This window comes from Cherax quadricarinatus, chromosome 22 (assembly GCF_038502225.1).
Source record: "Cherax quadricarinatus isolate ZL_2023a chromosome 22, ASM3850222v1, whole genome shotgun sequence".
Taxonomy (NCBI): Eukaryota; Metazoa; Arthropoda; class Malacostraca; order Decapoda; family Parastacidae; genus Cherax; species Cherax quadricarinatus.
Window position 1 is genome coordinate 28,428,447 of NC_091313.1, and position 26,118 is coordinate 28,454,564.

General features: G+C 41.2%; 1 protein-coding gene across 2 annotated transcripts in view; it reads left to right on the plus strand.

Annotated features, from left to right (window-relative positions):
• LOC128689713 (uncharacterized) overlaps positions 1-26,118 on the plus strand; it is a 45,310-nt gene that overhangs the window by 16,419 nt on the left and 2,773 nt on the right. Inside the window, exon 1 of one of the 2 annotated variants that reach the window (XM_070087609.1) lies at positions 25,071-25,215. The exons of the other annotated variant lie outside the window; for it this stretch is intronic. Coding sequence (XP_069943710.1) covers positions 25,188-25,215 — 28 coding nt within the window. The 5' untranslated portion in view covers positions 25,071-25,187. Of the gene's footprint in view, positions 1-25,070; positions 25,216-26,118 lie in introns of those variants that run through there. 2 annotated transcript variants of the gene reach the window in all.

Genomic DNA, 26,118 nt, shown 5'->3' on the forward strand with positions numbered 1-26,118 from the left:
GAATGAAGAACAAAAGGCGCAATACCTTGAATGAAACAAACAACCCGCACATAGGAAAGAACAGCTCACTACGACGTTTCGGTACGGCATGGACCATTTGCAGAAGTGACATTCTAAATGGTCCAAGTCTGACAGAAACGTCGTAATATCTGTGTATAATGGATGAAGACTCTAGCTAGAAATATAACCTTCTATGGTTAACCCTTGTTCTGATAAATTTCTTTTAGTTTCCCCTCTGTCTTCAGTACCTAATTTGGATCCTTCATAACCATGTGATGCAAATTTGTACACAATACGAAGTCAATGTGAGAATGTGACCAAAAGTGTTGCTATTTCCAACACTTTGACTTCTCATAAAGTATGCCGAAACTAATTACAAGTGTTTAATTGCAAGTGTCCCTCTGCCACACAAAAAGAAAAATATTGTCGATTTTTTTTCCCCATCTAGAAATTTACTGTGAAAAGTATTTGGTTAGTTTATTGCTGGCTGAAGTTTGTCGCCCAAGAACTTTGTAAAGTATGTTACTCACAGCAATCATTCAGTCAGTGGGCAATAAAGTTGAAAAAAAAAAGCGGAAGAATGTGCTGATTTTAGGCAGACACGAATGAGGGAGAGGGAGAGGGAGAGGGAGAGGGAAAGACAAGACATTTGTCGTACTCTGTAACAAGGGCAGTAGGGAGGCTCTGAAGTCTCTAAGCACCTACTTGACGAATTAAACCTCCTCTTCGTCAGTAATTGGGCTCTGGAGTCTGCTTTATCTCACGCCAGGGGTCATTGCTTGTTGCTCTAGATGGCTATCGTAATGTAACTACTGAAGACGTGGTAGTAAGGAGGCAAACTACTGCCGCGACATCTTGAGGAGGGGAAAGGAACTCTAATGCAATCACTTAGAAATTTCCTTACTGACGATGTTTCGGTCTTTGAATCTTGATCACTTCAAATACATGTATTTAAAGTGATCAAAGGATAGAAACGCCTTCAATAAAGATGTCCTAAATTAATGTATTCGTGCGCGTTTCCTTGAAGTCATGGAGTTAGCAGTTACAGAATAATGGTTTAATTTGGTAAAGGCTGTGACTGGGAGTGGGGACGAAGATGGTGTTACAAAGTTTTCTGTTTTTATTGAAAACGTTTCATTCACAGGTGAACTTTTCCAAGTTCGGCGGCTGGGTGGAACATTGTTCAAATGAACTTTGTAATTCTCTCTAAATATCATATTTGTCGGCTTTTTTTTTTTTTTTCCTCTCTCTCTCCTTTCAAATTTCTTCAGAAAATGGAGATGCATAAAGGAAAGAGAGCGGGTATATTACATAACATGGCATAATCTCTCTAAAAATACTCGTCAGACTGCGCTACCTCAAAAATAAGAGGAAAATCTAACAGGGAGACACTGAAAGAGACAACACAATAAACACGAGCTGAATGATTTCCAGTGATGGTTGTTGATTCCTCTCCTCCCTGTCCACGTTGCATAAGAAGGATTAGTCCCAGAGTATCGTCATCTGGATTCCAAATACTGTACACACACTCTGCGAGGTTTAATGCGTCTTTGTGAGCTTTTCTGCATGTCAAAATGTCTTAGGAGAAAAGAAACTTGCACTCTTTTCTGACGCGTTGGCAGCCCGTCCGCTCATCTCCAAGCTCCCCACCTTGGCTATTCATCTTCCGACATCTCACGAGCTCTCATGTTAATCACCTGGAGGTGACCTGTTGACTAGCTGTAACGTCTACTTGACTTAATGATCTAAGCTCGGCTGAACCGACAGCTTCAGCAGTTGTACCTGCGCTGCGTTTCACTGTTTCCCAGAGTTCTCAGACCTCCTGCTGCTTCATCCATTTTACACACGTTTCGGGTGATACACCTAGAGTCAGAAGACTCTGCAAAGTATATGCAGCTAAAACACCCTCCTGGTGATGGTATACAATACAACTAACCACTACATGTCATGATCATGTCAGAACTACTGTGTCTACCCTCTCCCGTATTCGACCGAAGAAGTCTGTTGTGAAGGCGAAAAGTTTTTGGCAGTAAAGATCTCTAATTCTGTACATGTTCCACATTGATATATCAGTTGACAAGAAGTTTAAGTGTACACACCATATTTCGATGGAATATCTATGTAAATTGGGCTCTACCGAGTAAAGAAGGGGCCTAATACTCAAGGATGGGTTATATGCAGCGAGATAATAGAAATGGGAATGCAGGAGGCTGCTTCGTCGTCCTGATTCCCTGAATAAGACGTCAACCATTGTTAGAGCCTCATTATCCCTCTCACTTGTTGTGAGGCTACGGAGACGGGATGCTCGTTTGGCACAGCATATCCGTGGCAGCTAAATTTTGGGGAACTGGAAATGGACGAGGAGAGAGAATGAGGGGCGAAAGTAAAGACGAGAGTGAGAATGAGGGAAAGAGTGGGGTGGAAGCGTACATACGAGTGGGGAAAGGAATGAGGTAGAAGTGGAAGTGAGTTGACGAGAAGTGTACCGCTCGCACAGAATTCTGTGTGAGCGGTCCCCCAACATTTGCTCAGCCCACTTTTATACAGAATCCCCTACACTACACCGACCTCGTGGCTTCAGCATCCAATCAAATGCCCATCACTCCTGCCCGTGAAAACTCTCTCTCACCATACTGTAAAGTTTGCAATTTTCGTGGTGATACTTTGGTATCAAGTACAGGAATGCAAAACATGCTCTGCGTCTACGAAGCTCTTTAATACGTCTGGAATTCGTGCATAAAATTTCCGAGCAAGAGTTGGGTTGATATGTGCTGAACACACTATAAATATCCTGAGGAAACGTGCTGAACATAGCTCAGGAAGGTATGTACCGAGCATTGCATAAATATCCCGAAGACATGTGCTGAGCATATTATAAATATCAGGAATATTATATAGAACCAATTCGAGGAATCAGACTCCTTGAAAATAATAATTACTCACACTTGTGCGTGTCAGACAGACTCTTACTTCTCTGTCAAGTGTAGTATTGAGGACTCGGCTGGGGAGGTGCCGATAAGGAGGACAGTCTCCCGGGAGACGCCGGTATTAACAAATTCTTAACTACCTCTCAATATGGATCCATGTTAAGCTTTCATATGTTTAGATCATCATTAAGCTCGAGTCTAAATTTTGTTTAGTTTTGAGAATTTTCAGCTTTGTTTTGCTGTATAAAAATGTCAGGTAAAAGAAACAACGAGCCGACAAGCAGTCGAGGATGAAAAAGAGAGGAAACGTATATTACAGCAACGTTCCGCTAAAGTAGAACTATCAGTCAAGTTGAAAGCTTTATATCAAAAGTCTGCGATACTTCATTTGTCTTTGCCAATCATTATAAAGTCATCTGAGTCCATTACATTAACGCGTCCTGTTTAAAAATCCTTTCAAGATGAGGATAAATCCATTCCTAAAACAGAAGAATTAAATTAATATTTCTTAGTCACCTACGATTTCCATACGGTTCATCCATTTTCTTAAATACACACGAGACGTCGCTCATATCTCCGACATGTTAAATCCAAATGAAACAAAACGCCAGGCAAATTTGGACTGGCAGTAGGCGGAATGGTGCAAAAAAAAAAAAAAAGTATCATCGTAACTAGAAGCAGCCGGCCCCGGGAGGAATGTGGTCAAAAGGAAGCTGGGTATTATCTCCCAGACTTGGTGGAGTCGAAGAAGAACACAGGCCACAGGATAGGAATCTCTCGGGGTTTCCAGACCCAGGGTTCTTCCCCTGAGACAGACTCCTTCTCTGCACCGTTTACGCCAGCACACGACAAAGCATTTAGAGTTCTTGCCACTAGAGAATGCATTTGGTAAAAAAAAAAAAATAAACATAGCGAGTAACTCGCTGCATACGTCAACTCAAACAAGTGGACAGGTTGGAGTCTTCAGGGGAAATGAGATGTATATGCCAAAATTTCGAATGTAATTTCACGATGTATCTACTCCGAGAAGTATATAGCTTTCATACTATATACATAGAACTTACTTCAATTCCTCATTCAGTTAATATTCGCTTAGTACGCGTTCAGATTAATTGCAGTTAGTGTGTTTAAACTAACAATTAACAGAGTGATAGTCAACTATTATACTATCATTATTATATTCAAGGCTGATATCAATCGGTATTTAAAAGCGAATTAAAAAGAGACTAATTATGAAAACAATTAGCCTCACCGCAGAAGACAAATAAGGCTCACGAGAGGAATGACTAACGAGATGGATAAACCTGTAAACTCAGTCATACTATGTGATTACAACAAAGGTTTGTGGTCACACAACAGCGAGTGTAGGAGATGAATGGGATTATCGAAGGAACTGTGAGACTAGAGATACTGGAGGGAAAAAAATAATACTGAATGTTTTTTCACAATGTGGGAATGTCCATATGCACATAGTCCTAGTCATCACCTACAAAAAGAGGGTGAAAGATGGCAGGTATTGTCAACAAGTCTGGTAGACAGTCACTTGGTAGAGCTTCACACTGAGCGAAACATCAATAAAAGTTTCTCTTCACTATAACTATCAAAAGTCATGGAATACTCAAGTCACGGGAGAGGACGCATTGGGGAACAGTGGTGAAGCAGTGGTGAAGCAAAGGTGAAACAGTGGTAAACACAGTGGTTATCACTATTTATCAGTGTGCTTAAGACAGTGGGAAAACACAGTATGAAATAGTGGGAAAAACAGTGGGGAAAAGTGGGGGGAAAACAGTGGGGAAAAGCAAGTGAGGGGAAAAAACACACTTGCGGAAAACCTCGTGTGATAATGAAAACAAACCAGCGGGGGTATTTCCAGCGGCCAGCGAGGGGATAAACTCGTCCCACTCAGCTGAAAGTGTAAACCGCGTATCACACTGGCGAAAATTTATATAGTAAACAAGAAAAAGGTTATTTACCTAAGTTGCTCTTAAAGTGTCAAGTAGGTACGAGAAGTTGTAAACTTACGTCCATTATTTATTTATCAAAGTCGAGTCCGTGAGTGCGCTGTTTACCTTTTTTTTTTTTTTAATGACTTAATGGGCAGTTGTGTGGGTACTCCACAGTGACGTCATCGAGGTGTGTGAGAGGGGAGGGTAGTAGGGGTGCCGTGACGTCACTGATACGTCATGATTCGGTAGTGACGTCACAGGCTAGGTACCATCTGGCAGGAAGATGCGCCCCTCTGGTTGATGGGGTATTGTGTCCCCTCTTGTCCTCCACATGACGTCCAGGAAAAAAAATTCGTGTTGCCCACATGCTGGAGATGGGACAATTGCTCACGGTTCAGGACATTTATTAAAGGGAAACGTTTCGCCACGAGTGGCCGATGACTAATTAAGGAATCAGTGGCGAAACGTTTTCTCCAATGTCCTGTACTGCACGTAAGTGTCCTTTTCCACGGGAAATATAAGGAATACGGAAGATAGCAGGAAGCAAGGAAGACTGTAGGTAGGAAGAGGCAGAACCTAGATTAAAATTATAAATTAAATAGGAAGACTGCATATAATCGAGGAAAAATGAGAGGAAAAGGGGAGGAGAGGCGAAGTTGATTAAAAAACTGGAAAGGACAATCGATAGGGTAAAAAGTCAATAAGAAGAAAATAAAAAGAAATTTTAAGAATTATAAAAGGCAATCACGACTGAAAAAAATGGACAATCAAAATGAAAAAAAAAAGAATTTAGAGAAAATTGGTTTGAAGGGGGAAAATGCAGGAGGAAGAAAAAGGTAATAAAAAAAATCTTAAGGGGGGGGGAAGACAAGAGATGAAATAAATCGAGTGTAAAAATTATTATAAAAAATATTTGCCTTTCAGTAAAAGTGTGGGAAGGACGTAAATTTATCCATTTGACTGCAACTAATTTCTAAGTAATGATTTTTTTTCCGGGGATTCTGGACTAGTTGCTTATTAATCTTCCTCCGAGTTAGAGAGCGAGTGTGTGTTCAGTGCGTTGAACACCGCAGTTCATCGCTGTTCGTGAAAGTTCGGCTTAAAACTTCCCCGTAACGCAATGACACTAGTCAAATACAATGAAAATTAGCCATTAATTGAAAATATATGTAAAGCAAATATTAGCCTTCCGTAACTGCGTCACTAACAGCAGCAACGTTGTTACAACTGTTACATCGTTACCACAACTGTCAGCTATATGACAACGTTGACACCCTATGTTTAAAAGCCCTTTTAGTTAAAACTGTAAATCTCTTAATAATGTCCAGTTGTCCGTGAGGAGACGGAGGAACCATCCAAATTATTTCCAGTATTTGGGGCCTTCGAAGGAGATAACACCTATTGGGTCTGAGGCACACCTCAACATCCATAAGCAAACACCATCACCTTTTACACTAGCAACTACAGGAGCACATGGGCCTCCCCATCACATTGACACATGAATCAGCTTAGAACCCGAGCGAGGCTCCGCAGGTGGGATCACTTGTGAGTCAGGGCGAGGCAGGGTGCCCTAACCTCATTCTTGAGGAGTCGACTCCAGCTTGTGTTACACAGCCGCCCTCCGCCCAAGATGCTCGGGTTGCTTCCACGCCCTCGGGCATCTGTTGCGGTCGTAGTGGGCCAGTTTGGCACTCTTGTGGCCCGCCTGCCACTCTGCTGTACCCTGATGGACGGCCATAGTGAAGAGGGGTACTACTCGAGATGGCTGGAGTGCATGTAAACTGGCACTCTGGTACTGTGTTCGTTGCTATTAACACGTGAATACGCTCATCACGTAAAAGCTAAAGAACGCCCTGGGTATGAGAAATAACCACACTTCATCCAAAGAGGTAGTAGTTCCAATATTCTTGATGAAGGGCCTTCGTCAAAATCAAGGCACCTTCCTTGAAGCGATCTGACATACAGTGGGATCAACAAAAGGGTGTCCGAATGAAGATTTTTCCTTCCGTTCTTGTGTGGATCCACAACAGTGTTACCCAGTGTACCGACTCTTGAGACTAGAGACGCTGCAGTAAGACTCATCGTTTGGGTACGGATGATCGAGCCTCCACAACTCCTTGCTCTGAATGACCCCACACGGGTAAAGCATTTTAAATAAATGCATAATACAAATCCTCGTTTGGGTTACCTGTAAAACTGTTGGGTTTATCATGGTAGAACGAAAAACTCCATAACTTGTTACATAGTGTACCGAGTAGCACCATGCAATTTTTTCCATCATGACGCTATACCATACGTTATATCACGGTAGACATTAGCACCGCACTCTGCGTTTTATGGACATTCTAGCTTCGAAATATCCTTAATAAGGTTTGCAGCTTACTTGATCTTTATGTTTCTTAGTCTCCCTTCTCTTCTCCTTCCTTTTCCTTCTTGCTATATTATATTGAAGCGAAAATCAACATTAAATAATAAAAAAAAAAAAACTTATGGATCCCCTGTGCAGCAAGTATATCTTCAAATTCGAAGATAGAGTTTGGGGCGTAGTTGTCAACATAGGCTCTGTCTTGAAGGATGAGGCTTGAGGATGAGGCCAGAGTAGGCATTATTTAACAGGGAACCAAGTACACCTCCTTGTGGCACTCTGGCACCAATTAAGTGGCTTTCAGACCCTACTCCATTAAGAACTGCCCTGAGAGTCTGGTCTTGATGGTCATCATTAAGGTATAGAACGGAACCCTCCCCTCTTATTCTCCGTCTCGTCTCGTCTCCTCTCTCGTCATTCCTGTCTTCCCAAGTAAACAAGCAGTACTATAAACATTAACAGCCAGTAACAAATGGGCAAGACGTGTGCAACACCTGGGTAACATTATTATGAAGACGTATCGCCAACCAGTTGCAATTAAAATTCAATACAGAGATTATATACTGAAGAATTAAAATAAAAAATCACTGATTTGCGAATCATTTTGATAAAAATACGCAGGTGTTATTCATTTATCTTACTCGTCAACTTGTCAATTTTGTATACAATCTTTGTATAAAAACTAGAAACAAAGTCCCATCAAATCAGGAGGTGTCGACAATATATCAGTAACTTAGAGAGCAAAGTGAATCCTTCACTGGAGTTTTCTTTCTCGATGTTTGGGGAAAAAATATATAGAAACTCGCGACATGGAATTTAGAAATTATCCTTAAATTACAGAATATCTTGTCAAACCAAATAAAAAATGTATTTTTAAATTCTGAGATGCAACATGTTACGGTATAATTATCTACATAATGTGGTTAGCAACAAAGTTAATAATGTCGTTATTATTCATAGGAAAGCGTTTAAAGATAACAAATCATTCAACGTGTAAGTCCTTACATGATAATCCGTACTTGATATAATATCACGTTACCTCGATACAAACCTTTACCCTTGTGTCTGAAGAATTTAATACTACGGTGGGGGCTAATTCTACTGTGTGGGTTAATTCTGTGCGGGCTAATGCTACTATGTAGCATTAACTCTCACACTCCTAATCCCACTCGTGCATTTCTCCATCCTGTTATTTCCTCACCATCATCTGGCTTAGTATATATCTGCATTGAAGTCCTTGCTTGTGCTTTGTCATGCCTGCTTGTTCTTCGTTTTCTTTGCTTAGTCAGTGTCTCCCTAGTTTGTTTCATGAATCCATTTATTGCTCACTGTCTCTCATACGTTCTCCATCTCTCACTTGACTGTTCATTGTCTTCGTTTCTTTCTCCTTTGCGTGGTCCATGTCCCCCTTGCTTACTTACTGTTTTCCTTGCTTTTGTCTCCTCTTTATGTTCCTCTTCAGGCTTATTCCACATCTCCATATTCACGATCTTCTTCTCCTTTGCGTACTCACTGTTTTCCTTCATGTCTGCCACTTGTCGCAAGATTACTCAACAGTTTCGCGTCCTTCCTGGGTTCGCTGCACCTCTCAAGGTTCCTTGCCACACTCCAGCTACTTAAAAGGATCGAGGCGAGTAATCAAGTCTCCTCCAAAATGTTTACCTTCGTCGTCTTGGTCTCTCGTAACCAAGGTACTGCTTAATGGGAGTTTTATGCAATCCCTGGTCGCATGGCTTCCAGAGGTTTTCATTTAAAATATGTCTAGTTTGTCTCGAGTGAGTGACATCAGCTGGATTCAAATGTGCTGATGACGAGTGTGGAGAATAGGCCCACTTTTCACAAGAAGTCTTTTAAATAAAGCCTGGCAAAGCTCATCAAAGAGAAACGTTGTCTCACTGTTCTGTTAGAGAAGGCATTCACTTGGGTGATCAAAGTATTCAGTAAAAGTGTTCTTAGAGAAGGTATTCTTGTCAATTTCCCCTGGGTTTGCTCTGAAACTTGTCTTTTCTTGACTCCAGAAGTCAGTGCTGGTGGCAGCATCAGCACTGGTGGCAGCATCAAGGCTGATGGTTACAGCATCACTGGTGGTGGCAGCATCAAGGCTGATGGTTGCAGCATCACTGGTGGTGGCACCGGCTACGTCAGGCCGGCTGCAAGAAGCCACTGACTGCAGTTCAAATCACATCCATCAGTCTTAGGTGATGATCCACAACAATTTTGAATAAGAAACGAAATTTTTCTCAGTTATTCAGTCGAGAAATAAGGAGTAATAGATGTTGTGTTCTTGGGTAAAATTGCCTAAACCTCGCCACCACGATAAGATAACCCATTGGGTTCTAAGAGAGGAATCGGCTGAAAATTTTGAACGTTGTCCATCTCGACTTACCGCTTAAAGAAACTGACATATCACAAGACACAAGACCATAAGAGAGGAACAGTGTGTGTACTGGCCCGTGCAGGGCGAACATGCTTACATAACAATTCTCACAACTCTCAGTTTTTAATGCTACCCAAAATTTTCGCTTCTGTTGCCGTCGTTGTCTACTGACGCTCTGCAACACCTTACATCACTACTTCTACACGAGATCTAACTTAGATGTTACTATAAATGAAGCAGCATCGAATATTCAGTAGCATGGTAGTTGCACCACCAACATCAGCAGCAGATTCCCAAGTAAAAGTAACACTAGCTCAGCTACAATGTAACGTAAGAACCTGCCGCAGCTACTGAACACAGTGGAATGTTTGACGTCAGGCTCACCTTACTGCTGACGTCTCGCAGCTCAGGCTGACACCTGATGAACACATCCCACCCAGTATGGTGAAACACGAGAAGGAAACAGTCCTAACTTATGTTCCCATTGTATAGCTGTCATGAAGAGTAGGTTTATATTATTCTATTGATGTGTCCACTACTGTTTAATTAAAAAAAAAACAGTTGCATTATTATAAGCATGGGGGAGCACTAAAACCGCCTGTGGGGAGGGGGTGATGGAAGGTATTCAGACTCAATTCAGGTAACCGGAGCACAGATCCAATTCCCTAGATCAAGAGCCCCTTACTAGCGTCAGGAAACCTCACCTGAGGGAAGCAGAAGCTGCAATATTCGACGTGAAAACTGGTCCCAACAGCCGTACCTCTGTTAGGTTTAATGACACATAAGCAATAAATGAGAAGCAATAAATGTCTCATTAGTTGCTCATACGTCTCTTTTTGCGAGACACATTGTCGGTACTTCCAGCAAATAATTTTACAGCCGTAGCTCTATTAGAGTTACGAGACAACTAGGTGAATACATTTAGGTATCATGTTTGTCTCCCTGATAGCAGACAGGGGATCGACCCTCCACCAGTCCTTCCACTGAATGGCCCACACGGTTAAGAAGACTGTGTTCGGATTATTAACTCTTGATAACCCAATGAAATCCTAGCGTCACTGTGGTCCTTTTATTCTTTTTTTACCTTAGGATACGACCCAAGATGGTCCACTAACACTCGAATACCTTCTTAATAATAGGTGAACAGGGGCAGCAGATATATACATTCCCAACGTTTCACACATTCCGGGAAGCGATCCTGTGTCCATCAGTGTGGGAGCTGAGGAGACTATCAACCGAGCCTTCCACCTGGATCAAGACACTACCCTTAACCCCTCTTGGAAAGTAGTCTAGTGGTAAAAGTATCGAGAACAAATCGACATTAAACTGGATCGTAAAAAAAAGGGGGACATCATGCAGCCCTTCATAGCGTGGCACTCTATGGCCCTCAGGACAAGTGCCTAGCAACGCGCTCTCAGGTGTTTACAAACAAGTGACCAACTGCTGCTCTTATCTCTGGCCCTGGCCCGACTAAGGCAATGACAGCCTGACAGCCATAATGTAAACAAATTTCTTACTCCACGGTAAACAATGTGCTGTCAGGTTACACGAGGTTCATCTCAAGGAAAGTGGGAGGGGGGGATGTTTTTAATTGTAGTTTTCCCAGAGAGAGAGAGAGAGAGAGAGAGAGAGAGAGAGAGAGAGAGAGAGAGAGAGAATGGGAAAAAGACCTAGGAACCAGGCCCCCGAAAGGCTTTAACAAAAGTACAGAAAGTCATCTACAATTGTCATATCTGATGCAGCCAATATAGGATACGGAATTAAGGTACAATTTTTACAGATCACACATTGGATTAGTGTTTAATGACATGAGCAATCACAACACAAATATTTAAACCACCGTCACAAATTCAGAAATAAACATTAACAAGAAGAGCAAAGAAAAAAAAAACTACACATAACGCCCCAAACAGAAAGAACACAAATCAGAAAACAGAACACAAACGCCACAACAAAAAATTAACAAGAGCACAAGCATGTTAAAGAATGATTCAGAAAGACAACGAGAAAAAGGAAAGTTATAACAACTTCAGATGAGATCCTTAACTTGGACGATAACAAAGTTAAAATGGATGTATCCCCATGATTGTTGACCAGCGTCATTGGGATACGTTACGAAATACATCACATAACACATTAAAAACATTATTAAACGCCAACATTGGATACACGTACATTTACTAAAGTTCTTGAAGCTTATTTTTTTCTTTCTATGCAGACTATTAGGACGGGAGATCTAAGTATTATAGGGATACTATCATTCTATTTAATAGCTTTGTTTGACGGATATCGATCCGGTGATTAGTGGACGGAGGATCAAGCCCCCACAGCTCATGCTGAATAACTCATACGGGTCAGAGCTTCATTGTTTTGTGCAGCTAGTAATACTGACGTTAATTAAATAGAAACGAGGACAGGCTGTCAGATTCAGCCACTGTCATTCTTCTCGAGTGACACTGCAAAGATTTTAAAGTGAAAGCCGTGTAGAACAAATCTCTCTTATAGACGTTTCGCCCGGTTTAGAGAAACGTTGTCTATGAAAAAAGGTTGTTTTGCCCGACACACTATCTTTGTGGTAGTCACTGTAATCATTAATTGTGATGTTACAAACTGCATCGTACAGATTTTGCGAGGGCTGCCTTGGTAACATTGTCGCTTATGGTCATGGTGCCAGTGTCATGGTGCCAGTGTCATGGTGCCAGTGTCATGGTGCCAGTGTCATGGTGCCAGTGTCACGGTGCCAGCGTGGAAGAGCTAATACCTTGGCTAACACTCTCCCCAGAATGCTAAGAGAGACGATTGATTGTAGTTCCCCCTAAATCTTAATCTCCCTCTCCCTCTTTATTCCTCCCTCCTCCTGTCCCTTCTGATCCACATCTTCCTCCTATTCCACTATTCCCTCCTAATCCTCCCCTTTCTTTTTCCTTCTATCCTTCCTCCTCAATTCAATTATTCCCATCACTTTGCCTTCCTTCCTTATATATTTCGTCTTATTAATTCGTCCTTTCCTCCTCTTTCACGATTCCCTCCCTTCCCTTTCCTTCTTATCCTTTATCCCTCCTCTCAAATTTTCCTTCGTTCTTCCAAATTAATGATGAAATGCATTCTCTTCAAGCTGAGAAAAATAAACACGCAATGTGTGTGTGTATATATTATTTGTATAAATTATTTGCTGCGTGCACAATTTACTTGCTGCGTGCCCAAATTTGAATTAATTCGTTTGGCTGCTAATTTTAGATAATCCAGCTTGAAAGCTCACAAACTGATCATGAAACGAATGCATATGAAGCACTTTCCAGCTTTTAGCGTCCTGTGTTTGGTGTGTGTCTATCACCCATCACTGTGTGGGAGGTTTCACCTATCGTGATAGAACACTGTTATAAAGAACGTGAGTCACAGCTTAAGTACGTTACCGATACTTCCGTTTTCATTGTATATATTCAGAGACGAAGGAGGGTCTTTAATTTTAATTTTAACGTGTATAGAAAGTTGTATGTGAATATACATATGTCGTGCCGAATAGGTAAAACTGGCCAATTAGCAAAAACTCATTTAAAATAAAGTTTTAAAATTTTCTCTTGTACGTTTAAAGATATTTTTTTTCGTTTAATGTAAAAGTTAATAATGTTGTACCAAAAGCACCTTAGAAAACTTATCTAACCTTATTATAACAAGAACATTTAAATTAGCCTAATCCAACTAAATATGTTTTAGATAAGTTTACAATAATTTAACCATAAACAATGAAATTATTTTTCCTCCTTCGATTCAGAATAATTTTTTGCGAAATTATTACATGCACAAATTTTTGCACAAATTTTTGTAGGTAGTAGGTTGGTAGACAGCAACCACCCAGGGAAGTACTACCGTCCTGCCAGATGACTGTGAAACAAAAACCTGTAACTGTTTTGCATGATGGTAGGATTGCTGGTTTCTTTTTCTGTCTCATAAACACGCTAAGATAACAGGGATATCTTGCTACTCCTACTTACACTTTGGTCACACTTCACAGACACGCACATGCATATATATATATACATACATCTAGGTTTTTCTCTTTTTTCTAAATAGCTCTTGTTCTTTTTTATTTCTTCTATTGTCCATGGGGAAGTGGAAAAGAATCTTTCCTCCGTAAGCCATGCGTGTCGTATGAGGCGACTAAAATGCCGGGAGCAATGGGCTAGTAACCCCTTCTCCTGTATACAATTACTAAAAAAGAGAAGAAGAAAAACTTTATAAAACTGGGTTGCTTAAATGTGCGTGGATGTAGTGCGGATGACAAGAAACAGATGATTGCTGATGTTATGAATGAAAAGAAGTTGGATGTCCTGGCCCTAAGCGAAACAAAGCTGAAGGGGGTAGGAGAGTTTCAGTGGGGGGAAATAAATGGGATTAAATCTGGAGTATCTGAGAGAGTTAGAGCAAAGGAAGGGGTAGCAGTAATGTTAAATGATCAGTTATGGAAGGAGAAAAGAGAATATGAATGTGTAAATTCAAGAATTATGTGGATTAAAGTAAAGGTTGGATGCGAGAAGTGGGTCATAATAAGCGTGTATGCACCTGGAGAAGAGAGGAATGCAGAGGAGAGAGAGATTTTGGGAGATGTTAAGTGAATGTATAGGAGCCTTTGAACCAAGTGAGAGAGTAATTGTGGTAGGGGACTTGAATGCTAAAGTAGGAGAAACTTTTAGAGAGGGTGTGGTAGGTAAGTTTGGGGTGCCAGGTGTAAATGATAATGGGAGCCCTTTGATTGAACTTTGTATAGAAAGGGGTTTAGTTATAGGTAATACATATTTTAAGAAAAAGAGGATAAATAAGTATACACGATATGATGTAGGGCGAAATGACAGTAGTTTGTTGGATTATGTATTGGTAGATAAAAGACTGTTGAGTAGACTTCAGGATGTACATGTTTATAGAGGGGCCACAGATATATCAGATCACTTTCTAGTTGTAGCTATACTGAGAGTAAAAGGTAGATGGGATACAAGGAGAATAGAAGCATCAGGGAAGAGAGAGGTGAAGCTTTATAAACTAAAAGAGGAGGCAGTTAGGGTAAGATATAAACAGCTATTGGAGGATAGATGGGCTAATGAGAGCATAGGCAATGGGGTCGAAGAGGTATGGGGTAGGTTTAAAAATGTAGTGTTAGAGTGTTCAGCAGAAGTTTGTGGTTACAGGAAAGTGGGTGCAGGAGGGAAGAGGAGCGATTGGTGGAATGATGATGTAAAGAGAGTAGTAAGGGAGAAAAAGTTAGCATATGAGAAGTTTTTACAAAGTAGAAGTGATGCAAGGAGGGAAGAGTATATGGAGAAAAAGAGAGAAGTTAAGAGAGTGGTGAAGCAATGTAAAAAGAGAGCAAATGAGAGAGTGGGTGAGATGTTATCAACAAATTTTGTTGAAAATAAGAAAAAGTTTTGGAGTGAGATTAACAAGTTAAGAAAGCCTAGAGAACAAATGGATTTGTCAGTTAAAAATAGGAGAGGAGAGTTATTAAATGGAGAGTTAGAGGTATTGGGAAGATGGAAGGAATATTTTGAGGAATTGTTAAATGTTGATGAAGATAGGGAAGCTGTGATTTCGTGTATAGGGCAAGGAGGAATAACATCTTGTAGGAGTGAGGAAGAGCCAGTTGTGAGTGTGGGGGAAGTTCGTGAGGCAGTAGGTAAAATGAAAGGGGGTAAGGCAGCCGGGATTGATGGGATAAAGATAGAAATGTTAAAAGCAGGTGGGGATATAGTTTTGGAGTGGTTGGTGCAATTATTTAATAAATGTATGGAAGAGGGTAAGGTACCTAGGGATTGGCAGAGAGCATGCATAGTTCCTTTGTATAAAGGCAAAGGGGATAAAAGAGAGTGCAAAAATTATAGGGGGATAAGTCTGTTGAGTGTACCTGGTAAAGTGTATGGTAGAGTTATAATTGAAAGAATTAAGAGTAAGACGGAGAATAGGATAGCAGATGAACAAGGAGGCTTTAGGAAAGGTAGGGGGTGTGTGGACCAGGTGTTTACAGTGAAACATATAAGTGAACAGTATTTAGATAAGGCTAAAGAGGTCTTTGTGGCATTTATGGATTTGGAAAAGGCGTATGACAGGGTGGATAGGGGGGCAATGTGGCAGATGTTGCAAGTGTATGGTGTAGGAGGTAGGTTACTGAAAGCAGTGAAGAGTTTTTACGAGGATAGTGAGGCTCAAGTTAGAGTATGTAGGAAAGAGGGAAATTTTTTCCCAGTAAAAGTAGGCCTTAGACAAGGATGTGTGATGTCACCGTGGTTGTTTAATATATTTATAGATGGGGTTGTAAGAGAAGTAAATGCGAGGGTTTTGGCAAGAGGCGTGGAGTTAAAAGATAAAGAATCACACACAAAGTGGGAGTTGTCACAGCTGCTCTTTGCTGATGACACTGTGCTCTTGGGAGATTCTGAAGAGAAGTTGCAGAGATTGGTGGATGAATTTGGTAGGGTGTGCAAAAGAAGAAAATTAAAGGTGAATACAGGAAAGAGTAAGGTTATGAGGATAACAAAAAGATTAGGTGATGAAAGATTGAATATCAGATTGGAGGGAGAGAGTATGGAGGAGGTGAACGTATTCAGATATTTGGGAGTGGACGTGTCAGCGGATGGGTCTATGAAAGATGAGGTGAATCATAGAATTGATGAGGGAAAAAGAGTGAGTGGTGCACTTAGGAGTCTGTGGAAACAAAGAACTTTGTCCTTGGAGGCAAAGAGGGGAATGTATGAGAGTATAGTTTTACCAACGCTCTTATATGGGTGTGAAGCGTGGGTGATGAATGTTGCAGCGAGGAGAAGGCTGGAGGCAGTGGAGATGTCATGTCTGAGGGCAATGTGTGGTGTGAATATAATGCAGAGAATTCGTAGTTTGGAAGTTAGGAGGAGGTGCGGGATTACCAAAACTGTTGTCCAGAGGGCTGAGGAAGGGTTGTTGAGGTGGTTCGGACATGTAGAGAGAATGGAGCGAAACAGAATGACTTCAAGAGTGTATCAGTCTGTAGTGGAAGGAAGGCGGGGTAGGGGTCGGCCTAGGAAGGGTTGGAGGGAGGGGGTAAAGGAGGTTTTGTGTGCGAGGGGCTTGGACTTCCAGCAGGCATGCGTGAGCGTGTTTGATAGGAGTGAATGGAGACAAATGGTTTTTAATACTTGACGTGCTGTTGGAGTGTGAGCAAAGTAACATTTATGAAGGGATTCAGGGAAACCGGCAGGCCGGACTTGAGTCCTGGAGATGGGAAGTACAGTGCCTGCACTCTGAAGGAGGGGTGTTAATGTTGCAGTTTAAAAACTGTAGTGTAAAGCACCCTTCTGGCAAGACAGTGATGGAGTGAATGATGGTGAAAGTTTTTCTTTTTCGGGCCACCCTGCCTTGGTGGGAATCGGCCGGTGTGATAATAATAAAAATAAATTTTTGCTTGCCTTATTCAGCAAGAAGAAAAAGCATTGCTATTTAAGCCAAAATCACAAGTTTTACATATTCGACATAGAATGTTCATTTTACGACGTTTCACCCATACGTGGAGCTTTACCACCCACACTGGAACTATTCCCTTCAGATGGTCTTTTCCGAGTACTTGATAAAGCCCCATTGTGGGACAAAGTTATAAGAAATCTAGCGCCATTTTAGTAAATTATGTTGCCGACACTCATCTGTAAACATACTGAAGAGTTTGCATGCCATAATTATCTTGCGTCAAAAGGGGTCATAAAACGCTTGAGGAATACGAAGCTTACAGTTTAAAGGGACAGGTATTATCCATTAAAACAAACTCTGGCGTATGCAAGTTTAACCAATGATGAAAAAGAAAATATAAACTTGCGTGTGTTCCAGCGCTTAGAAACAAAGGCAAAAATCGAGAAAGATAAAGAGAGAAGGCAGTGAGGAAGAATGGAATTGACAGAAAAAATAATTGAGGAAGGTGATAGAAGGAAGGAACTGAGGGAGGGAGGAGTTGGGCGAGGAGAGGAATTGAGGAGAAAGCAAGATCAGGTCTCCCCAGTAGGTTTCTAAAGCCGAGTCGCTTCTTTTCTGAACGTGCTGTTGGGGGTCCCATTCATGTTGGTACTCAAGATTGCGTCCCACCTCTTACACGCCAAGTTACTGCACTGCTCTCCGTAGGTTAGTGTTTTATAACGCTGCTAAGCGGGCAGGGTTGTTAGTAGGTCTTGTGGAGTAGAAACTAAAGATACAAGATTGTTATTGAACTGAGTAATGTGTGTATGTGTACTCACCTAATTATACTTAATTGAGGTTGCAGGGGTCGGTTCATAGCTCCTGGCCCCGCCTCTTCACTGTGTGTGCGGTTGTGTGTGTATGAGTATATTAGCTTTTAAAAGTAATCTAGAATGAAATATAGAAAGAATCAACGACAGCTGAAGCAGTTAAGTTACTTCCCTTGTAGATAAGTGTTTTTTCCGACACTTGCATTCGTTGTTTTTTTCTGGGTAAGAGTAAAAATTTTATTTTTTTTATGCGCTATTCTGCTACCATGAATTATTTCAACATTTGCCTACCCCGTTTACATCTTTTTAGTAGTAGCCTAGCTCTCTCTCTCTCTCTCTCTCTCTCTCTCTCTCTCTCTCTCTCTCTCTCTCTCTCTCTCTCAAATACCACAAGACATCGCCCTCCGCTCACATCCCCTAAAATTAGATCAGCTCCAAGATGCAGATCTCATTCCTTTCTGCAACCACGTCCACCCAAAAAATAATTCCAAATTAGGCAAATTCCACTGATGTTTAAGTCATCAACTGTACAAATATAAGAGTGGAGCCAACCATCGTAATCCAATCACCCCCCCCCCTCCCCCTCCCCCAGGAGGATCAAAACTATCACCACGGCCAAAATCGGTGTTGAAAATTGTTGAACCTAAGAAATTTTTGAAATGGGGCTGAAAATGACTGCGTTATGATTTATTGAACCGGTGATGCAACTGTTGCAAAAAAAAAGAAAAAAAAAGTGGATGTTATTACTGGAACGTCCAAAAAGGATAGAGCGAAAATAGGGACAATATTATAGTATTATTCACGGGAAATTATTTTTAAATTATTGACAGGGGGGAAAGAGGCCAATATGTATACACAGGAATAATGTGAAAATTCAGAATCTGGAAAATGTTGTCTTAAATTAAAACGTCGATAATTACTTTTCACCGGCTTTAAAATCACAAGTTTACAATCACTAATTAACACTCACCAGGTTTACGATCACTTACGGAGTGGACGATAACCAGTCAAATTAAAAAAATCACTCATGAATTTGACACAAATAAAAAAAACTAACGGATTTACAGGCACTTACCAAACGAGTCAATTTCTGCACCAACAATCACTTGGTACACAAACGTTCAATTACGAACGTAAGTAACACATTCGTTTCTTGAAAATATATGTAACAAAAATCCGGCCAGAGTAAAGCAGAATATACCCACCCACCTACCAAAAAAAAAAAAAAAAAAAAAAAAAAAAACTGATTAAGCCAAGTTAGATGCCGCCATCTAGCAGAGAAAGTCAACAAATCCGAGATAATTTCCGTCTAAATTTAATTAAAAAGGTCGAACGAATTTCGTGTATAACAAGATCACCGTAGTAAGGAAACATAATTATGCGAGTCGCTGTGTTATCTCAACTTGTTTTTTGGGGTCTATATATTCTTTTTATAGGAAAAAAAAAGAAAAAAAAAGATCAGTTTTGAAAATGAAAAGGTAAAAAGAGCCGAGCCCTCCCTAACACACACACACACACACACACACACACACACACACACACACACACACACACACACACACACTTTTTTACCATTCTTTCGTGAATGTAATTCTCATACATTACCGCCTCGTCACTTGTCCTTTATGAAAATATTCATTAATAAGATCACATTACAACCTGATTATAGATAATGAAATGAAGCGTCATTGTGAGTCTCATTAACCCAATCACACTAGTAAGTTATATTAATGTAACTAACTAATATCAAAATTTGAAATAATATACGACTGCTTGTTATAACAGGTCTTGTTCAGTTATTATTGTTCTAATGAACAAGTTATTATATTTTTGGGAATCGCTAAGTTCTCATGGGTTATGTATTATTATTATTATAATCAAAAAGAAGCGCTAAGCCACAAGGGCTATACAGCGCTGCTCATGGGTTATGTAGCACCTGGAGAATGGGACATGATGTATGAGAGAGGAGGGTAATCTCTGGTTCCTCGGATCTAGATCCCTCCACTTGCATCGAGTCATTGGAAATGAATGGACTCGTGGTGTGTTTATAAGCTAATTTATGAATGTCAGAGGGGACTCGCCTCGCCACTCGTGTGGGGGACTCGCCTCGCCACTCGTGTGGGAGACTCGCCTCGCCACTCGTGTGGGGGACTCGCCTCGTCACTCGTGTGGGGGACTCGCCTCGCCACTCGTGTGGGGCCAGGGTAGTGTCAACACATTAGCTGATGACCAAGAGCAATCTGATGCTGTGTCAGTTGATACAGTCGGGTCAGTACAATTTGGTGTCGCGTCGTCGACATCACGATGAGCAAAGAATTCCTACTCGTGATGACCTCTTCTGGAAAGACGGTGAATAATGGTGAATTTGTTTTTTTCTTTTAGTAACTCTGTTTTCGAAAAATGTTTTATATACAATATATTAAAGAGTGTGACCTGATACAAAAACTTTCACTTCAGTCATTGTCTTGCCCTAATGGCTCCGCTGACAGTTCAGATGACCCTCCAAACAGCAACATCCCCACCATCTCTCCTTCAGAGTGTAGACACTGTATGCCTACCTCCAGGACTCAAGTCCGTCTGACCAGTTCCATTGGCTCCCTTCAGAAAATGTTGCTTTCCTCACACTCCAACAGCTCGCTAAATCATAAAAAAACACTTGCCTCCAGTCGCTCCTATCCACTATGCTCATACAAGCCTGTTGGATGTCCAAGCCCCTAGTGCCCTAAACCTTTACCCTTCTCCCTCCAACTTTTCAACCTTCAATCCACCTCCAAATTCCTATGCTTTCCCAGTCATCCATTTTCCTCAATGCTCTCTAAGTGTGTGTGTGTGTGTGTGTGTGTGTGTGTGTATGTATGTGTGTATTTGTGTATGTGTATGTGTGTGTATGTGTATGTGTGTGTATGTGTATGTGTGTGTGTGTGTGTGTATGTGTGTGTTTTAGATGGAATCTACCTGCAATGAAAGTGGGGAACTCAGCTTCGTAGAAGCAGAAAAAGGGGGACTTCGAGGAAAAAATATTATGTACCAAACTTATTTGGCACATGCGACGCGACACGACACGTTGAGGGACATTTTGAATATCAAATGAAACGCTTAATACCTTTCGAAACGCTCAGCTAAAGTTTTTTCATACTTGTTTTATCTTGACAAACAGATACAGGGATCAATCTTTATTTATTTACTTGGCCAATGTAGCGAGAGATTCCCCGCACTCGCAGTGTTTTACTGTGATCTCCGGCACTCGATTTTTTGGACAACGTTTCGCTCTATGGGGTTCTTTTATCATTACTTGGAAAAGCTCTACACGGAGCGAAACGTTTCCAGTTATTACCGTGTCCTTTCTTCACAAATCGAATTTACGATTTTTTTCCATGTTTACTCCGTTGGACGACGGGCTAGAAGAACGAATGAGAAAGAGAGAGAGAGAGAGAGAGAGAGAGAGAGAGAGAGAGAGAGAGAGAGAGAGAGAGAGAGAGAGAGAGAAAGAGGGAAACAAGACTTGTGAAAGTGAGGAGAAGAGTAAGGATTAAACCTAGGGGAGCTACAGCTTATACCTGAATTTTAAATGAAATATTCATAACAGCATGATGGTCGCAGTGAGGAGCACAGGTGATGTGAATATATAAAGCTATTATGAAGCCATCTTTCTCATTGTCTCTATCCATCCATGTCCATATATGTGTGTGTGTACTCACCTATTTGTGGTTGCAGGGGTCGAGTCACAGCTCCTGGCCCCGCCTCTTCGCTGATTGCTACTAGGTCCTCTCTCTCCCTGCTCCATGAGGTCTATCATACCTCGCCTTAAAACTATGTATGGTTCCCGCCTCCACTACGTCACTTTCTAGGCTATTCCACGGCCTGACTACTCTATGACTGAAGAAATACTTCCTAACATCCCTTTGATTCATCTGAGTCTTCAACTTCCAATTGTGACCTCTTGTGTCTGTGTCCCTTCTCTGGAACATCCCGTCTTTGTCCACCTCGTCTATTCCGCGCAGTATTTTATATGTCGTTATCATGTCTCCCCTGACCCTCTTGGCCTCCAGTGTCGTCAGGCCGATTTCCCTCAACCTTTCTTCGTAGGACAATCCCCGTAGCTCTGGCACTAGTCTTGTTGCAAACCTTTGCACTTTCTCTAATTTCTTGACGTGCTTGACTAGGTGTGGATTCCAAACTGGTGCTGCATACTCCAGTATGGGCCTGACGTAAATGGTATACAGAGTCTTAAACGAATCCTTACAGAGGTATCGGAACGCTATCCGTAGGTTTGCCAGGCGCCCGTATGCTGCAGCAGTTATCTGATTGATGTGTGTGTGTGTGTGTGTGTGTGTGTGTGTGTGTGTGTGTGTGTGTTTCGTAGCTTGACTTTTATAAAAATATCACAAGACCTGTTTAACAACGTACTCAAATAACAGAGTTTCTCTCTGTACCTGGACAAGTTAACAGAACGCTGTTTTGGAGAGACAAACGGCACTACTGCCGGAAAACAAACAGTGTCATAGTTGTCTTACACATGCCACATTGTGGCCTCAAGATGACACCGCGAACTGCGACACATGGCACTTGGGAGTAAGAAGAGAGAACTTTACGACTCTAGAGACAAGGAATGAGATGGAAGATGGGCACTATACTTGCTGAAGCCATGGCAAAAAAAGAAAAATAAAATAAAATAAAATGAGGGGAAGGTTAAATGTTGTTGCTGCTGCTGTTACTACTATTGCCGCTCCTGTGCTGCTACTACTGCTACTACTACTACTGTTGCTGCTGCTGCTGCTACTTCCCCCGGAAGAATTTATAGGAATGATTGTCGCGGGAGTTTCTAAATGCTTGGTCTCTGCTCACTAATATTACTATATACATTGGTAGGCCATTGTAGCTAATTAGATTTACCTCAAGGGATTTATTGTATGTGTATACATATTTTTGTGCGCATGTGTATGGGTTTATGTATATGTGCAGTATGTGTATGTATGCATGTGTGTATATGTGCATATGTGAATATGTTTATACATATTTGTGTATATATGTGCACGTGTACGCATGTATATTTGAGTATGTATATACTCAAAGGGGACAAAAGAGAGTGCAAAAATTATAGGGGGATAAGTTCGTTGAGTGTACCTGGTAAAGTGTATGGTAGAGTTATTATTGAAAGAATTAAGAATAAGACGGAGAATAGGATAGCAGATGAACAAGGAGGCTTTAGGAAAGGTAGGGGGGTGTGTGGACCAGGTGTTTACAGTGAAACACATAAGTGAACAGTATTTAGATAAGGCTAAAGAGGTCTTTTTGGCATTTATGGATTTGAAAAAGGCGTATGACAGGGTGGATAGGGGGCAATGTGGCAGATGTTGCAGGTGTATGGTGTAGGAGGTAGGTTACTGAAAGCAGTGAAGAGTTTTTACGAGGATAGTGAGGCTCAAGTTAGAGTATGTAGGAAAGAGGGAAATTATTTCCCAGTAAAAGTAGGCCTTAGACAAGGATGTGTGATGTCACCGTGGTTGTTTAATATATTTATAGATGGGGTTGTAAGATAAGTAAATGCGAGGGTCTTGGCAAGAGGCGTGGAGTTAAAAGATAAAGAATCACACATAAAGTGGGAGTTGTCACAGTTGCTCTTTGCTGATGACACTGTGCTCTTTGGAGATTCTGAAGAGAAGTTGCAGAGATTGGTGGATGAATTTGGTAGGGTATGCAAAAGAAGAAAATTAAAAGTGAATACAGGAAAGAGTAAGGTTATGAGGATAACAAAAAGATTAGGTTATGAAAGATTGGATATCAGATTGGAGGGAGAGAGTATGGAGGAGGTGAATGTATTCAGATATTTGGGAGTGGACGTGTCAGTGGATGGGTCTATGAAAGATGAGGTGAATCACAGAATTGATGAGGGGAAAAGGGTGAGTGGTGCACTTAGGAGTCTGTGGAGACAAAGAACTTTGTCCTTGGAGGCAAAGAGGGGAATGTATGAGAGTATAGTTTTACCAACGCTCTTATATGGGTGTGAAGCATGGGTGATGAATGTTGCAGCGAGAAGAAGGCTGGAGGCAGTGGAGATGTCATGTCTGAGGGCAAAGTGTGGTGTGAATATAATGCAGAGAATTCGTAGTTTGGAAGTTAGGAGGTGCGGGATTACCAAAACTGTTGTCCAGAGGGCTGAGGAAGGGTTGTTGAGGTGGTTCGGACATGCAGAGAGAATGGAGCGAAACAGAATGACTTCAAGAGTGTATCAGTCGGTAGTGGAAGGAAGGCAGGGTAGGGGTCGGCCTAGGAAAGGTTGGAGGGAGGGGGTAAAGGAGGTTTTGTGTGCGAGGGGCTTGGACTTCCAGCAGGCATGCGTGAGCGTGTTTGATAGGAGTGAATGGAGACAAATGGTTTTTAATACTTGACGTGCTGTTGGAGTGTGAGCAAAGTAACATTTATGAAGGGATTCAGGGAAACCGGCAGGCCGGACTTGAGTCCTGGAGATGGGAAGTACAGTGCCTGCACTCTGAAGGAGGGATGTTAATGTTGCAGTTTAAAAACTGTAGTGTAAAGCACCCTTCTGGCAAGACAGTGATGGAGTGAATGATGGTGAAAGTTTTTCTTTTTTTGGGCCACCCTGCTTTGGTGGGAATCGGCCAGTGTGATAATAAAAAATAAAAAAAAATTATACATAACTGTACAGGTTTATAAACCTCCGATGGAGACAACTATGCAACACTCGTTGATAAGTTATAACGCAAAAGTAATACTTAGCTATGCAAAATATAACACTAAAATGCGTTAAAGAGAATCCTCCAAAAACTCTTACTACTTTTACATACATAAAAATATAGAAAATTTAAATACGCAGTTAAAAAAATTAATGGAACCTCTTAAAAGAGCATAAAGTATGTAATTAACGAATTGATTGAAATTACCTTATTTGTAAGTGATTCGTGAATTAATTACTTATCTTTTATGTCAGCAGAGAAATCTTCAAGACAAGCTGCGTGTGTGCGTATATGTATATATGTATATCCTTGGTAAGAGCTTAGTTCATACACACACATATACACTGCAGTGCTGACAAGCTCCCACTACCCCTCACACACTGTCGTCTCGCTGGCGGTGGTCACTTTGTTGGCTGGTCAAGCGGACTTCAACACTATCGACTACTCAGAGGGTCGTCCAGGCTCCCTGTTGCCTGTTTGCCATCACTCAAGAATACTTTAAGCCCTAAAATTGGGATTAAAGTATACTCAGTGTATATACACTGACATACACCTCTCGGTCTTGATTACACTCATACCATGGAAACAGACGCAACACAAGAAGCAATCATCTTCTCCACATACTTGTTTAAATAAAAAACGATGTATGTCAGCTGGAATCTTGATTATCAAAGGTTCGTACAGCTCTGAGAGCTAGGATTGTATGGAGCAGATTGGAGAGTAGTGTATGTTCAGCGCCGATAGATAATTCTATGCATTGCTGATGTATAAGCATGTACAGCGATGACATATGAGTATATAGCGCTGGTAAATAAAAGTAGACAGATAATATATACCGCCGATAGATAAGATTATACAGTGGCTGTGAATCTGTCTCGGTCCTCTAAATTCTGTGCCATCTAACACATTTTTCAATGAGCATTTTTTTTTTAATTTACATGAAGAGCTAAACTGTGTAGGGTTATTCATCCGCGAGTAGCGGTAGTGGTGGATGCTCGATTATACTTCGGTTATTGACGGCCCTCTCCCTCGAGCAGTTAATCTGTCGGCTACAGTTTTGAGCTGTTCACTCCGTAATGGCATCTTCATTGTTGTTTGGGGTGAGGCGCTCAACCATTCGATTTGTTTATTTAGATTCATCCAGGCCTCTCCATGTGCGCGTGTGTTAATGCATATTTCACAATCAGTGACCTCCTTAGCCACAAGCACCTTAACCTTCCTTGCATTCACGGTCTTTATCTCTATCTCTCTCTCTCTCTGTCTCTCTGTCTCTCTGTCTCTCTCTCTCTCCCACTATTTGTTTACCACTTAACTCTCTTTCACAAGAGTGCATGTATATCTCATCTTTTCAATCGCCACTTCCCTCTCCTCCCTATTATCCTCGTATATTTAGTTCTTCTGGTTTCATTCCCTGCGTAATCTAAATCTGATGATGAGAAAAAATACATTGTAAAAAATACTGGATTATTAATATTGTGTTAAGGTCTTCAATAATTATTTTCAAAGTATGTAAAACACAAGAAAACTGTATATTTTCCCACAGTTGAATTTGTAGGTTGAGGTTTGCTATTCTACCT